The sequence below is a fragment of the Coregonus clupeaformis genome, chromosome 9, assembly GCF_020615455.1.
Source record: "Coregonus clupeaformis isolate EN_2021a chromosome 9, ASM2061545v1, whole genome shotgun sequence".
NCBI lineage: Eukaryota > Metazoa > Chordata > Actinopteri > Salmoniformes > Salmonidae > Coregonus > Coregonus clupeaformis.
Window position 1 is genome coordinate 22,328,556 of NC_059200.1, and position 16,079 is coordinate 22,344,634.

The 16,079-nt window shown below is 41.2% G+C and overlaps 1 protein-coding gene across 3 annotated transcripts in view; it reads right to left on the reverse strand.

Annotated features, from left to right (window-relative positions):
* LOC121573468 (LIM/homeobox protein Lhx6) overlaps positions 1-16,079 on the reverse strand; it is a 34,829-nt gene that overhangs the window by 16,571 nt on the left and 2,179 nt on the right. The window contains exons 1-4 of one of the 3 annotated variants that reach the window (XM_041885492.2): positions 14,098-14,669; positions 13,265-13,339; positions 12,809-12,991; positions 11,146-11,267 (exon numbers count right to left, since the gene is read on the reverse strand). In XM_041885492.2, coding sequence (XP_041741426.1) covers positions 11,146-11,267; positions 12,809-12,991; positions 13,265-13,339; positions 14,098-14,175 — 458 coding nt within the window. In that variant the 5' untranslated portion in view covers positions 14,176-14,669. Of the gene's footprint in view, positions 1-11,145; positions 11,268-12,808; positions 12,992-13,264; positions 13,340-14,097; positions 14,670-16,079 lie in introns of those variants that run through there. The other 2 variants (XM_041885491.2, XM_041885493.1) reach the window with 2 other exon arrangements.

Consider the following 16,079-nt stretch of genomic DNA (forward strand, 5'->3'; position numbering starts at 1 on the left):
CTTCCATCAGCAAGGGTATTGAAGATGAAACGTGGCTGGGTCTTTCAGCATGACAATGATCCCAAACACAACGCCCGGGCAACGAAGGAGTGGCTTCGTAAGAAGCATTTCAAGGTCCTGGAGTGGCCTAGCCAGTCTCCAGATCTCAACCCCATAGAAAATCTTTGGAGGGAGTTGAAAGTCTGTGTTGCCCAGCGACAGCCCCAAAACATCACTGCTCTAGAGGAGATCTGCATGGAGGAATGGGCCAAAATACCAGCAACAGTGTGTGAAAACCTTGTGAAGACTTACAGAAAACGTTTGACCTGTGTCATTGTCAACAAAGGGTATATAACAAAGTTTTGAGAAACTTTTGTTATTGACCAAATACTTATTTTCCACCATAATTTGCAAATAAATTCATAAAAAATCCTACAATGTGATTTTCTGGAGAAAAAAAATCTCATTTCGTCTGTCATAGTTGACGTGTACCTATGATGAAAATTACAGGCCTCTCTCATCTTTTTAAGTGGGAGAACTTGCACAATTGGTGGCTGACTAAATACTTTTTTTCCCCACTGTATGTATTCATCCCCTTTGCTATGAAGCCCCTAAATAAGATCTGGTGCAACCAATTACCGTCAGAAGTCACATAATTAGTTAAATCCATCTGTGTGCAATCTAAGTGTCACATGATCTGTCACATGATCTCATTATGTATATATACACCTGTTCTGAAAGGCCCCAGAGTCTGCAACACCACTAAGCAAGGGGCACCATGAAGACCAAGGAGCTCTCCAAACAGGTCAAGGACAAAGTTGTGGAGAAGTACAGATCAGGGTTGGGTTATACAAAAATATCCTAAACTTTGAACATCCCACGGAGCACCATTAAATCCATTATTAAAAAATTGAAAGAATATGGCACCACAACAAACCTGCCAAGAGAGGGCCGCCCACCAAAACTCACGGACCAGGCAAGGAGGGCATTAATCAGAGAGGCAACAAAGATACCAAATATAACCGTGAAGGAGCTGCAAAGCTCCACAGCGGAGATTGGAGTATCTGTCCATAGGACCACTTTAAGCCATACAAGCCACAGAGATGGGCTTTACGGAAGAATGGCCAGGGGGGGTGAATAGTTATGCACGCTCAGGTTTTCTGTTTTTTTGTCTTATTTCTTGTTTGTTTCACAAGAAAAAATATTTTGCATCTTCAAAGTGGTAGGCATGTTGTGTAAATCAAATGATATAAACCCCCCCAAATCTGATTTAATTCCTGGTTGTAAGGCAACAAAATAGGAAAAATGCCAAGGGGGGTGAATACTTTCGCAAGCCACTGTACACGCTGTCTGCCATCTGCCCGGTACAGTTGAAACCGGGATTCATCCGTGAAGAGCACACTTCTCCAGTGTGCCAGTGGCCATCGAAGGTGAGCATTTGCCCACTGAAGTACCGTGTAGCTCAGTTGGTAGAGCATGGTGTTTGCAACGCCAGGGTTGTGGGTTCGATTCTCACGGGGGGCCAGTATGAAAAAAAAAGAAAATGTATGCACTCACTAACTGTAAGTCGCTCTGGATAAGAGCGTCTGCTAAATGACTAAAATGTAAAAGTCGATTACAACGCCGAAGTGCAGTCAGGTCAAGACCTTGGTGAGGACGACGAGCACGCAGATGAGCTTCCCTGAGACGGTTTCTGACGGTTGTGCAAACCCACAGTTTCATCAGCTGTCCAGGTGGCTGGTTACAGACAATCCCGCAGGTGAAGAAGCAGGATGTGGACGTCCTGGGCTGGCGTGGTTACACGTGGTTGTGCGGTCGGTTGGACGTACTGCCAAATTCTCTAAAATGTTGGAGGTGGAGAAATGAACATTCAATTATATGGCAACAGCTCTGGTGGACATTCCTGCAGTCAGCATGCCAATTGCACGCTCCCTCAAAACTTGAGACATCTGTGGAATTGTGTTGTGTGACAAAACTGCACATTTTATTGTCCTCAGCACAAGGTGCACCTGTGTAATGAACTTTGATAGGGCAATAGCAGAATAAATGATCTAATGATTCTGTCTCTTCGCAGAAAAATCTGCAGAGCTGCAATTGTTGTTTGTCCCATATATATAACATTCTGTTGGTGGCAAGAATTTTGTATACAAATTGAAATTGAAAAAGTGTTGTTTTAGTGGTTCACTTCATATACCATTGTTGCCATGGAATCGGTACATTGAAAGTCTCACTGTGTTCGCTTACCTCCCTAACTCCTGTCAGACAATCTGACATCTCTAGTCTCTCGTTCCTCTAACCAGGTCTGGTTTCACTCATGGCCTGCTCCTCTAGGTTTCTAGGGAGACCTCATCAGGGCCTGGCAGGAAGAGGGCGGGCAGCGGGGCGGGCTGATGAGGAGGGTTGGATACATACGGCAGCTTGCCCCTCACACACACACACAAACACACACTCTCGCCTTTAACCCCCATGCTCGCCGCAGCCCCCCCTGCAACGCGGTGGCGCAGACGGTCACTCAGGTTACCATGTCAGCATCCCAGGGTGCCCCTGATTAGCGGTGCTTTGCAACTTCCTGTGTGGCCTGCGGCTCACAAACTGCTCACGGCTTGCAGGCAGGCTGGCTGTTTTTCTGTTTCCGGACCTGGTTGACAGAGAGGGTTTAGGTACTACAGCGTCTGCTCTGTCCTGTACCCCCTCTGCCCCCTGCTCACCCCTACCACCACCCCCCTCAGGCAGAGTAAACCCACTCTGATTTCCTGCTATTACGCCCCATTACAGCAACTGTCAGTCCAGAGCCAGATGAGAGACTGACACAAATGATAAATATCTGCTTGTTTTTCTGTCCAGAGCCAGAATGTAAGAAGGAGGCCCTCAGGTCTGGTTTGCTCTGGTCCTCTCAGAACTCACGCTAGTCATCAATCTTTTCAATAGCAGTTTGGTTGGTTGCTGGTTCAAACCAGTTTCAAACCAGTAAGGTTGAGGGTAATACTGAACAGTGGACAGGGGATTCAATCAACCCCCTGTGGATACACCTGACCAATCAATGGCTACGATCCTCGTACACAAACCAACCCCACATTTGGGGATGCTTCTGGTCCCAAACACAATAGTCTCTTGTGAAAGCTGATTTGGTTCTGGGTGCCAAGATTACAACCACAACGATGGCATACCTCACTGGTATTGTACGGCTTTGAACCATGTCACATTTCACAACATCCTGAATTTCATCTTCTTTATTTTCCTCCCACCGGAGGAATAGAAGAGGTTTGAGGCTAAATGGGAAACGGGGCTGTCGTGGGTCATAAGTCACGTTGAACATTATCATTGTGTAGCACAATACATACAACCATTCAACGTTGTAAAAAAACAACACCTTAATGATTGACAGCTGGACGAGACTAAATAAACAAAGGTCTTTGTGTGGAAGTAGGTCAGTTTTACATAAGCAGGTTCCTATGGCACACACACACACACAGTACCCGATGTGGATCAGAACCACAGACATTTTCCACTTAAAGCCTGTTGTAACGTGATGGCACAGAGACACATAGTGAGTTTGTGTGTGTGTGTGTGTGTGTGTTTGTGTTTGCGTGCGCGTACATGTGTGTGGTGTGTGGGTCAGTGTCAGTGTCTGTGGAGTATGTATGCGTGCATGTGCACTAGGCTGGGGGCTTTAATTGCTGGTGATTATAAACCTCAGACCAGTGGCTCTGTATAAGGTTACCATTAGCAAAACACCAGGCAGACCCAACTCACAGCTCTGAGCTGAGCTGCTGAACCCTCAGAGCGATAATATAAACCCCCAAGAAGGCCTACTCCCTTCACCTCTCCCTGACACACATACAAGAAGGCCTACTCCCTTCACCTCTCCCTGACACACATACAAGAAGGCCTACTCCCTTCACCTCTCCCTGACACACATACAAGAAGGCCTACTCCCTTCACCTCTCCCTGACACACATACAAGAAGGCCTACTCCCTTCACCTCTCCCTGACACACATACAAGAAGGCCTACTCCCTTCACCTCTCCCTGACACACATACAAGAAGGCCTACTCCCTTCACCTCTCCCTGACACACATACAAGAAGGCCTACTCCCTTCACCTCTCCCTGAACACACATACAAGAAGGCCTACTCCCTTCACCTCTCCCTGACACACATACAAGAAGGCCTACTCCCTTCACCTCTCCCTGACACACATACAAGAAGGCCTACTCCCTTCACCTCTCCCTGACACACATACAAGAAGGCCTACTCCCTTCACCTCTCCCTGACACACATACAAGAAGGCCTACTCCCTTCACCTCTCCCTGACACACATACAAGAAGGCCTACTCCCTTCACCTCTCCCTGACACACATACAAGAAGGCCTACTCCCTTCACCTCTCCCTGACACACATACAAGAAGGCCTACTCCCTTCACCTCTCCCTGACACACATACAAGAAGGCCTACTCCCTTCACCTCTCACTGACACACATACAAGAAAGCCTACTCCCTTCACCTCTCACTGACACACATACAAGAAAGCCTACTCCCTTCACCTCTCACTGACACACATACAAGAAGGCCTACTCCCTTCACCTCTCCCTGACACACATACAAGAAGGCCTACTCCCTTCACCTCTCCCTGACACACATACAAGAAGGCCTACTCCCTTCACCTCTCACTGACACACATACAAGAAGGCACATGTGGACGCAGGCACAAATACACACACCTCTTTCTGCAGGGTCCGTTGCCATCCTCTGAGGGATGGGCGCAAAGCAGGCAGATGCCACTGTGCCCATGACTGTGCCCCTGACTGTGCCCCTGACTGTGGTTCTGCCTGTGGTGCTAAACTGTTCACAGACACACTGACATGCCACTGTGCCCCTGACTATGGCTAAACTGATCCCTAGCCTCAACATTAGTGCCAGGCTCCCTCTCAGGCTTGGAAACATTAAAGCCCTTTCACCATGTCCACAATAATACATCAGCCAGCCAATCACATTCTGTCTCTAGTTACAGTGCCTTCGGAAAGTATTCAGACTTTTTCCACATTTTGCTACGTTACAGCCTTATTCTAAAATGCAATCTACACACAATACCCCATAATGACAAAGGGGAAACAGGTTTGTAGATATTTTTGCTAATTTCTTAAAAATGAAAAACAGAAATACCTTATTTACATAAGTATTCAGACCCTTTGCTATGAAACTCGAAATTGAGCTCAAGTTCATCCTGTTTCCATTGATCATCCTTGGGATGTTTCTACAACTTGATTGGAGTCCACCTGTGGTAAATTAAATTGATTGGACATGATTTGGAAAGTCACACACCTGTCTATTTAAGGTCCCACAGTTGACAGTGCATGTCAGAGCAAAAACCAAGCCATGAGGTCGAAGGAATTGTCCGTAGAGCTCCGAGACAGGATTGTGTCGAGGCACATATCTAGGGAAGGGTACCAAAAATTATCTTGTCTGATGAAACCAAGATTGATCTCTTTGGCCTGAATACCAAGCGTCACATCTGGAGGAAACCTGGCACCAACACTACGGTGAAGCATGGTGGTGTTAGCATCGTGCTGTGGGGATGTTTTTCAGTGGCAGGGACTGGTTGACTAGTCAGGATCGAGGCAAAGATGAACAGAGCAAAGTACAGAGAGATCCTTGATGAAAATCTGCTCCAGAGCTCTCAGGACCTTAGACTGGGGTGAAGGTTCACCTTCCAACAGGACAACGACCCTAAGCACACAGTCAAGACAACAGAGGGGTAGCTTCGGGACAAGTCTCTGAATGTCAGGACTTGAACCCGATCGAACATCTGAAAATAGCTGTGCAGCAACGCTCCCCATACAACCTGACAGAGCTTGAGAGGATCTGCAGAGAAGAATGGGAGAAACTCCCAAAATACAGGTGGGCCAAGCTTGTAGCGTCATACCCAAGAAGACTTGAGGCTGCCAAAGGTGCTTCAACAAAGTACTGAGTAAAGGGTCTGAATACTTATGTAAATGTTATATTTCAGTTTTTTATTTTTAATAAATTAGCACAAAAAAAAATACCTGTGTTTGCTTTGTCATTATGGGGTATTGTGTGTGGATTGAAGAGGGAAAAAAACAATTAAATCAATTTTAGAATAAGGCTGTAACGTAACAAAATGTGGAAAAAGTCAAGGGATCTGAATACTTTCCGAAGGCACTGTATGTTCCTCTGTGTCTGTGTCTCAAATGACACCCTATTCTCTGTATAGTGCACTACTTTAGACCAGGGCCCATAGTGCTGTGGTCAAAAGTAGTGCACTATATAGGGAATAGGGTGTCATTTGGCACACAATTCTTGCATCAGTCTCCAGGACAAATGTATCTGTATGATGTGGAATTATTCCGGAAGAAAATAAATACAACTAGAAACAACCCATTTATGTTAATAAGGGGAATAATGAAGGAGAATGCTGGAGAGTTCTGTGGGTTCCATTGTGTTCAGTGTTGGACTCCTCTTTCCAACAGCAGTAGGTCGTATCTCTTACAATAATGTAATTTTAAAAACCTGGCTACAGTTCTCTTCAACTGCTTTTTTGTTCAAGCTTTTGAATATCTTTTTGAACACCATAAAACGAAGCCGGCTCTCACGAGTGGCCACTAATTATGCGGGAGAAATGCTGGAAGTTCTGTGGGTAGTATTGTATTCAGTGGTGGACTCCTTTTTCCTACAACAGATGTTTTTTTTTGTTTTTGTTTTCTTAAAATATTCAACTTTACCAGATAAATGTACCCCAAAAAAATGGAATCTGGAAAACTTGTCATGATTCGGAACAAATATGTAAATGTTATATTTCAACATATAGGTCATTAATTATTAGATTACAGGCAATATTATCCTGCAATTATCATTTTGTTTTATATATAGGGCCATGCTCAGCTGTAAAGCAATTATATCTGCGGTTCATTTTCTGAACAGTACAGAGTGAACCGAACAATATGTAACAATTTTTAGCCATAAGTGATCAACATGATTAGTTATTAAGGACAAACTCCATGTGATACTCTGAAGATGCATTGTAGAGAACTCTGACCAACCAATCAGCGCGGCTTTGAAAGTTGCTAGGTTTCTCGTGGGTGTGGTTTTGCACCAAGTTTGGAGTGGATAAAAACAACGTCCAATTAACATTATTTCTATCAAATAAGAACCTATAGTAAAGTAGTGTTTCACATTGATCCTGCATTATGAGAGATGCATTCAAATATATATTATATATTTATCATAGTATTTAATAAAAATATTACACATTTATCATATTGAAAATATATACAGTGCATTCGGAAAGTATTCAGACCCCTTGACTTTTTCCACATTTTGTTACGTTACAGCCTTATTCTAAAATGGATTAAATTGGTTTTTTCCCTCATCAATCCACACACAATACCCCATAATGACAAAGCAAAAACAGATTTTTAGAAATTTTTGCTAATGTATAAAAACAAAAACTGAAATATGACATTTACATAAGTATTCAGACCCTTTACTCAGTACTTTGTTGAAGCACCTTTGGCAGCGATTACAGCCTCGAGTCTTCTTGGGTATGACGCTACAACCTTGGCACACCTGTATTTGGGGAGTTTCTCCCATTCTTCTCTGTAGATCCTCTCAAGCTCTGTCAGGTTGTATGGTGAGCGTCACTGCACAGCTATTTTCAGGTCTCTCCAGAGATGTTCGATCAGGTTCAAGTCCGGGCTCTGGCTGGGCCCTCAAGGACATTCAGAGACTTGTCCTGAAGCCACTCCTGCATTGTCTTGGCTGTGTGCTTAGGGTCATTGTCTTGTTGGAAGGTGAACCTTCACCCCAGTCTGAGGTCCTGAGCGTTCTGGAGCAGGTTTTCATCAAGGATCTCTCTGTACTTTGCTCCGTTCATCTTTGCCTCGATCCTGACTAGTCTCCCAGTCCCTGCCACTGAAAAACATCCACACAGCATGATGCTGCCACCACCATGCTTAACCGTAGGGATGGTGCCAGGTTTCCTCCAGACGTGACACTTGGCATTCAGGCCAAAGAGTTCAAACTTGGTTTCATCAGACCAGAGAATCGTGTTTCTCATGGTCTGAGTCCTTTAGGTGCCTTTTGGCAAACTCCAAGTGAGCTGTCATGTGCCTTTTACTGAGGAGTGGCTTCTGTCTGGCCACTCTCCCATAAAGGCCTGATTGGTGGAGTGCTGCAGAGATGGTTGTCCTTCTGGAAGGTTCTCTCATCTCTACAGAGGAACTCTGGAGCTCTCTCAGAGTGACCATCGTGTTCTTGGTCACCTCCCTGACCAAGGCCCTTCTCCCCTGATTGCTCACTTTGGCCGGGTGGCCTGCTCTAGGAAGAGTCTTGGCGTTTTCAAACTTCTTCCATTTAAGAATGATGGAGGCCACTGTTTTCTTGGGAACCTTCAATGCTGCAGAAATGTTTTGGCACCCTTCCCCAGATCTGTGCCTTGACACAGTCCTGTCTCAGACCTCATGGCTTGGTTTTTGCTCTGACATGCACTGTCAACTTTGGGACCTTATATAGACAGGGGTGTGCCTTTCCAAATCATGTCCAATCAATTGAATTTACCACAGGTGGAATCCAAATAAGTTGTAGAAACATCTCAAGGATGATCAATGGAAACAGGATGCACCTGAGCTCAATTTCGAGTTTCATAGCAAAGGGTCTGAATACTTATGTAAATAAGGTATTTCTGTTTTTTATCTTTAATACATTAGCAAACATTTCTAAAAACCTGTTTTTGCTTTGCCATTATGGGGTAATGTGTGTAGATTGATGAGACACATTTTTTATTTAATCAATTTTAGAATAAGGCTGTAACGTAACAAAATGTGGAAAAGGTCAAGGGATCTGAATACTTTCCGAATGCACTGTATGCTCATGTTTACACTCCCTGTATGTATTCTTGATGAAGTCCAGTAACACATTCTCGGTTGACATTGACTTCAGTTAGTTCTGTAGTCCAAGGCTTGATGTTGATTTGATAACTGCTCTACATGCCTGCATGCTGTGACACAACACAAGTCTTGTTGGTGTTCCATTCTCAATAGATACACTGTGCTACAGCCACACTCTGTGAAGGGCTTAGATGAAATATCTTGAGAAGCATCACTTCAGATTATTAGCCTAACACAGAAAATAAACCTTCAGAGGCTCCTAAAACACAGCATCGACTTTAAAGGGCCAGTCACTTCCCATTGCCTGGGAATGAAGGCTGAGGAGAGGAGGCCTGGCCAATTGACAGCTTCCATTCAGGCTCTGTGTTGAGTACTCTGCAATCATACATTTGACATTTTAGTCATTTAGCAGACGGTCTTATCCAGAGCGACTTACAGTTAGTGAGTGCATACATTTTCATACATACAGTACATTGGAGACACGCATGCTGCATGAGACTTGACTGCTTAGCTTTAGCCGAGGAGTGTTATGATCACGCTGCAGTGCATGTATGTATGTATTTACAGGCCTTTGTAAATATTGTGTAAAATGTGTTTAATGAATGAAGCTGGTAAAATATAGCATATCATAGAAAATATAACAGCATTTAAAGCAATGAAAACAATTATGTTTTTACATGTATGTATATTGTATGTGTGTCAATTAATGTGGTAAAATATGAAACTAAACAAATAGCCTTAAATAATAATAATAATAATAATATGCCATTTAACAGACGCTTTTATCCAAAAGCGACTTACAGTTAGTGAATACATATATATATTTTTTTATTTTTTTATACTGGCACCCCGTGGGAATCAAACCCACAACCCTGGCGTTGCAAACGCCATGCTCTATCAACTGAGCTACCTCCCTGCCGGCCATTCATTCATAATGAATGGTGTTATAGTGTGTAGGAACTGTAGAAAGGGTGTCTAACTATAAGACAGTGGTTTCCAATCTTTTTCGGTTAATGTACCACCAACTGAATTTTGCTCTGCCCAGAGTACCCCCCTCATGTGCATTTTACCAGTAAGAATTTGTTCTTAACTGACTTGCCTAGTTAAATAAAGGTAAAAAATATATATAACAAATATATTTAAAAAAATAAAGGTCTATGGTCTCATGATTCTTCTCAAGTACCCCCTGTGGATAGACCAAGTACCCCCTGTGGATAGACCAAGTACCCCCTGTGGATAGACCAAGTACCCCCTGTGGATAGACCAAGTACCCCCAGGGGTCCTAGTACCCATGGTTGGGAACCACCGCTATAAGAAAATAGCCAAACAAATTGTAGTCTTCCAGGTAGCAGCGATTAGAATCATTATAATTTACTGTGAATATTTTATTGTCTTTTGTTACAATTAGACAATCTCACAAAATCATTGATTTGTCTGGATTTCTATATGGTCATAACTCAGACGTGTGTTTGGTCTATAATGTTAATCTATTTCTTGGCCTTTATTGTCCAAAGACACTAACAAGAGATTAGATAACAATCAAATAACAGATAGTATCCTATATTACAATCAGATTAATCAGTTGATCTCACTTTCCTTTTTAAATCAAAAGACTAGCTGAGCTGAAGATCCATGGACCATCCATTTATAACATTAATGTATTGACCTACAATGACTTGATTTAAAACGTGTACACCAATACAAATTAAGTCGTGGTTTAATAATAGTGTCTTAGTATAATTTTTATTGATGAGGCATTGGTGGTGTTGTTGATAGGTCTATTACTTCAAAATAATATTTGGCATTTTGCAATCGTTTTGTTGTTGTTTTATTAATTACATTATTTATACATTTGACATTCAAAACTGTAAGGTAAAGAAGTAGTCCGCATTGATCGAATTTTCATCTTGAGAATGCATGTAGGCCTCTATATCCCAGCAATTTATAATTCCTTCAAAACACATCTCACTGCACCCTGCATATGTAAAGCCTATATAAGCAGAATCAAAATCATTTTGTAACACCTCAATATTTAGGCCAACGGTGTAGCCTCAACAATGGGACTCATAAAACTTGGCCACAGTTAACTCCAACCCCTATTTTTCTCAAGCTTTGAATACCTTTTTAAACATTGACCTATTAAATGAGACACCCCGCATCTCACGTGAGTGCATGGCACACGCAAATGAGAGTCAGGTTTTATTTTGGCAGGCAGCAGCAAACCTCAATAATATTTTGAAAACAAAGTCAAAAACTTACCCTACCTGAAATAATCCATTTTACAGAAGATCTCTTTGTTTTTGATGTAACAGCTGTTGTGTTGACGCAATGACGTCCGGCAGACAGAACACTCCAGACACCTCACGTGCCAGATCAAGTTATTCACCTGCAAAACAAAACAGTGGTAAAAAAAACTGCTGAAATAATAATAACAACAACAACAACAACAACAATAATAATAATAATAATAATAATAACACATTAATATTCTATTGGTATCTATCCAGTATCCAAACTACCCGTTATATAATATTTCTCAAATATTATGCTATGGACATGCATTCAAATAAATGAATCCAATTGTAGCCAATAATAACCTAATAAACAACAGTATAAGAGCATATATTCATTTAGGCTATTCTGCCCTTTGCAATGAATTTTGTTCCCATAAAAAAACATCCACATCTTAGTTGGTATTACAAAAATAGTATGACATTTCTGATGTTTCTGTCTGTCCGGTAACCTTTAATTCGCTGTTTGATTACGCATGTCATAGGCCATTGGGCCATTTGATTTCAGCTCGATTGTGCACACATAGGCTAGCTAAATCGTGCATAGCCTACATGCAGACCATGCGAAATGTTTGAATATTGTTTGATTTTACTATTGCCTTTAAAGTTAAAATAATTCCTAAACCTTATATTCTGTTGAAGGATAATTCAGATGTAATAAATAATACGATATCTTATAATTGTGCTTTTTTCGATGTTTGTCCCTGTACCAAGTTAAGCAGGCTAATTAAATATCAGCACTAGGTTATTCAAAAGTGATTCTATAATTCGTTCTCCGTGTAAGAAAATGGGCAATGTTCAAAATAAAGGGGTATGTCCTTGCAGTACTAGGTCTAGAATAGATTATTAAACAGACAAAAAAATTACAGTGAGTTTTGGTGGAGTGGACCATTGGGTCTGTTTACCTTTATGATCAGCTACGCTATTATTACGACAAAAATCCTATGTATCTTAATATCATTATGCTATAGGTTTTCTAAGTAATTTTTTGAGAGAAGCAAGCAGACATGTTCATATAATTGAAATATAAATAGGCTAGAAAATAACCTATTTCAAAATGAACATGGTTGATGCATTTAATCCTGTCGATTCCTGATATGATAATTCCCACATGCCTCGAGACAGATAGAGGACTAATGATCCTCGTAGTTAAGTAACACACTTCCTGCAGCTCTGCAAAACACACCCAGGCAGTTGTTTTTACTTGGAAGCACGCGAGTGCACGCGAGTGCACGCGAGGCTGGGCGTTCTTGATGTGAAGTTGAAAGACAGAAAAAACATAACGATTCATGATACTGGCCCATAGATCTAGGCTACTGTCCTTTCCTATGTTTAGAATAGAAGTGTATGTCCAAACAGTGGTTCTTCAGAAACCCAAAATTATTTTAGGGTTTCATATTTTGGAGTATGCTTTAAGATATTCATATTAATATTTAAACATGGTCCTACGGAAGATAATGTAGCCAACATGGATGTAGGCTATAGCTTGGGCTAAATACATCAAACATATTATGAAAGTTGTGAAAACAAACAAAAAAGTTAAAAGGGTTTTTAGATCTGTTTACATTTGCACACACAAAAATCCACATGCTCATGCGGTTCACTCTTGCATAGGCAATAACGCGCGCACTCCCACCTTGAGAAGGTATCTGTCCAGGATCTCCAAACCGCAGCTCGCGCACACGTTCTTCCCGGTGGACGGCACGGAGGAGGCGGTGGAAGTAGGCGAGCAGATAGACGGAGTAGAGGGGGGACTCGGGGAGGAGCGCGTGTCCTCTCTCTCCATGTTCGATCTGTGGGATTCTCCGTCGGAGTGAGACTGCACGATAAACAAGACAAGAAGAAGAACATGGATACGTTTTAAGCCCATCTGGACCAACATATTTAAAATATTATAGCCTATGTTTAGCCTAAGCATCTTGAGGCTCGCTATCAAGGTCACCAAAAACTGACATAGGCCACATGCTTTATGGTTTATATAATACTTTACAGGCAATGGACAAGTAGCAATAACATGGCAATAAAACACTGATTCAGATGCCATAATAATAAACAGCATTGCACAAATTGAAAATAACGAATAACTTCTTACCATGACGTGTCCGTGTTTGGCTTCCACACAGCGCGAGGCACCCGGTGCACTCTGCTGCATTCCTGGAGAAATCACCTACAAGACAAGGTTCAACAGCAAGAAGTCGACGTCAACTCGCGGCTAAAGTCCCTTCCATCTCCAGCCATGAAATCATTGAGAGACATTGCAGCCCTGCAGCTATATAAAGCGTCCGAACAATACATCCCGATTTTAACTGTTGTAGGCTATTTAGGGCCCTGCAACAAAAGCCGCCGTTTTAATGAAGCTATTTCAATTTGGATAGATTTTTCTCTGCACTTATCCCATGCCTCTTAAAGTAATCGTATTTTTCTCCCAATACAGGGAAACGAAGAAAAAAAAGGCCTGCAATTACAAATAGCTTGAAATGATCACGATAAGAGGGACCGCGAAGTGTCAATTTCAACTGTCAATCAGAAAAGGCAATGGGCCACCTAAATAATTTCAAATTAGATTTTTAATGGCACTAATTAAAATCGAATTCTTCTCTGGCGAATTGGCATGTTGAAGAGGGTGGAGTGCAAATCACACTATTCATAATAGACGCACGCGCGTGCCTCTTCCTTGCGCAGCTGATCTTTGTACACAACCAGTGATTCTTGACACCACTTTAAGACACAAAAAACAGTTGCAGTTAAGAAAGCAACATGATGACAGCAGACAGAAGATTAGCAGTAAGAGCCCAGTGTAGTTGTATACAATATCAACGAACAATATGTGGTTAACCAGAAAGCAATCGTGCATCTTCAAATACTTTTTATGCATATATTTTACACACAGATTATCATTGTGTAGCCTAGTTTTCTTCACATTACCTGTTTTGCGGGAATTCCTTCGGATAAAACCTGATCTCCCTCTGGTAGAGGGGCCAAAACCTCATTTTTCCAATACATGAAAGCACTTGGTATTCTGATATAGCCTAAGCACTTGGTATTCTGATTTCACTTTCATGCAAAAAAATTGAGCGTCAATGGTATCCTCCGTGCCATGGATCTTCGGGGTTAATACACTTCTTGTTTTGCACCTACAGCGTGTTTTCCTTCTACACCACGATCGACGCAACGGCCTCCCAGCACACACACTATATAAAGCATAAGAAGTTACGCTAGCCTATCTATATGACGGAGCTCGTGGGTGTTGCGGACGGACGGCCAAGTGGAGGTTGCTCGTTAGAACGCGTTATTTAGAACACTTAGTAAAATTCTTCCTTCCACTTTGTTTTCCTCCGTTAGGGATGGAATTGCTGACTACAGGATGTGGATGGGTTTGCAGGTTTGCGCCAGATCTGCAAGAACGCGAGACACAACTAGAGCGGGGCAGGGTACAGTCTCTCCAAGTGCAACTCATCTGAAGTGAAAGTTTAGTTGCGCCCCTTGTTTGGAGGGGGAGGGTAAACTTGTTGTAAAGGTAAAGACTATACTGCTCATGTACACCAACTTTCTGCTATGATGGAGTTTTTTTTCTCAATTGGCAATTTCTGTTAGTAAGAAATAACCTATTAAAAAATGTAAGCAAGTCTGACATTGGATAATGTTGGTTCAGGTTGACGGTTTAATTGAAAAAAATATTTAGGTGTTGATTTGTTTTTATTTTTGTTTAGGCCTATTATTTTAGAATTCCATAATATATAAGTAATCAATGATATAGATATATATAGTTAGGCTATATATAGTTATATTGTACAAAGTTGACATTAAATCACACCCAAACATAAACAAATATGAATTAAATACATTTTCATTACCTTTGATCACAAGATAAGTAATCAATGTTATATATCTATTAATATATATATGTCTGTCTGGAAATTATTTAATTGGCAATTTTTTTTGTAAACTTATTCAAAAGTGGACAGTCTTGAGAAACATGGCACTTACTCGAATCATTGTTTTTCATTTTGCATAATTAAAACACCATTATTTAATTTATTATTTATTCATGTTATAATTTATTCTATTGGATTCTTGGAGTTTGTGAGACTAAATATACAAAAGATTTCAAACGAGACATACTATTATTATTAGGCCTCAACCTAATGTCAATATATTATTATTATTATTATTTAATTGGTTGCTTATTTGATTATTATTGTTATTATGGGGGTTATTTATTATAGCTGATTAGAAAAAGATTCAACTAAACGTAAATGTTTGATTCTGCAAGAGCATCTACTGCAAATTTGACACAAAATAAATAGATATGACATCTCATTCTCACCCCAAATATATAGGCTTTCTAATCCAATAATCTAATAATGTCTCGATGGCGAATCTGTAGATGCTTTGTTCAGCTATGAAAAAGACAACTTCAATGGAACACAGGCAGTGGAACACAGCCCTACAGCATCAAGAATAAAAAATACCAACTAGCCGTATAGTTAATTTATATATATTTGAAATGATCGATAATCAGGACATCGTTTGATTTCCAATATACAGAACACGGCTGACTTGAGACCAGCGCGCGTAACTGGAACTTTTGGCGATAAATCTGTCACCTTCACCGACATCACCGCAATGAAGGCGCGCGCATCTCCCGTTCAAAATGAGCATCATGTAGAGTGCTACCAAGAGTTTGGGATTTTACTAAATTTCTTTCGATCATATCAAGGTTTAGCTATAATTTCACTGTACATTTTTAAGACATTTGAAAGCAGATTTTTTTTAAAGCAGAGCCTAATAACTCATCCAATCTGGTGATTAATTACGCACTGCAGGTATCCGTTTGAATTAAAGGAATCTCACAGTTCTTGAAATTGTTAACCTGCAACATGATCGCTAAATGAATCATCATATTG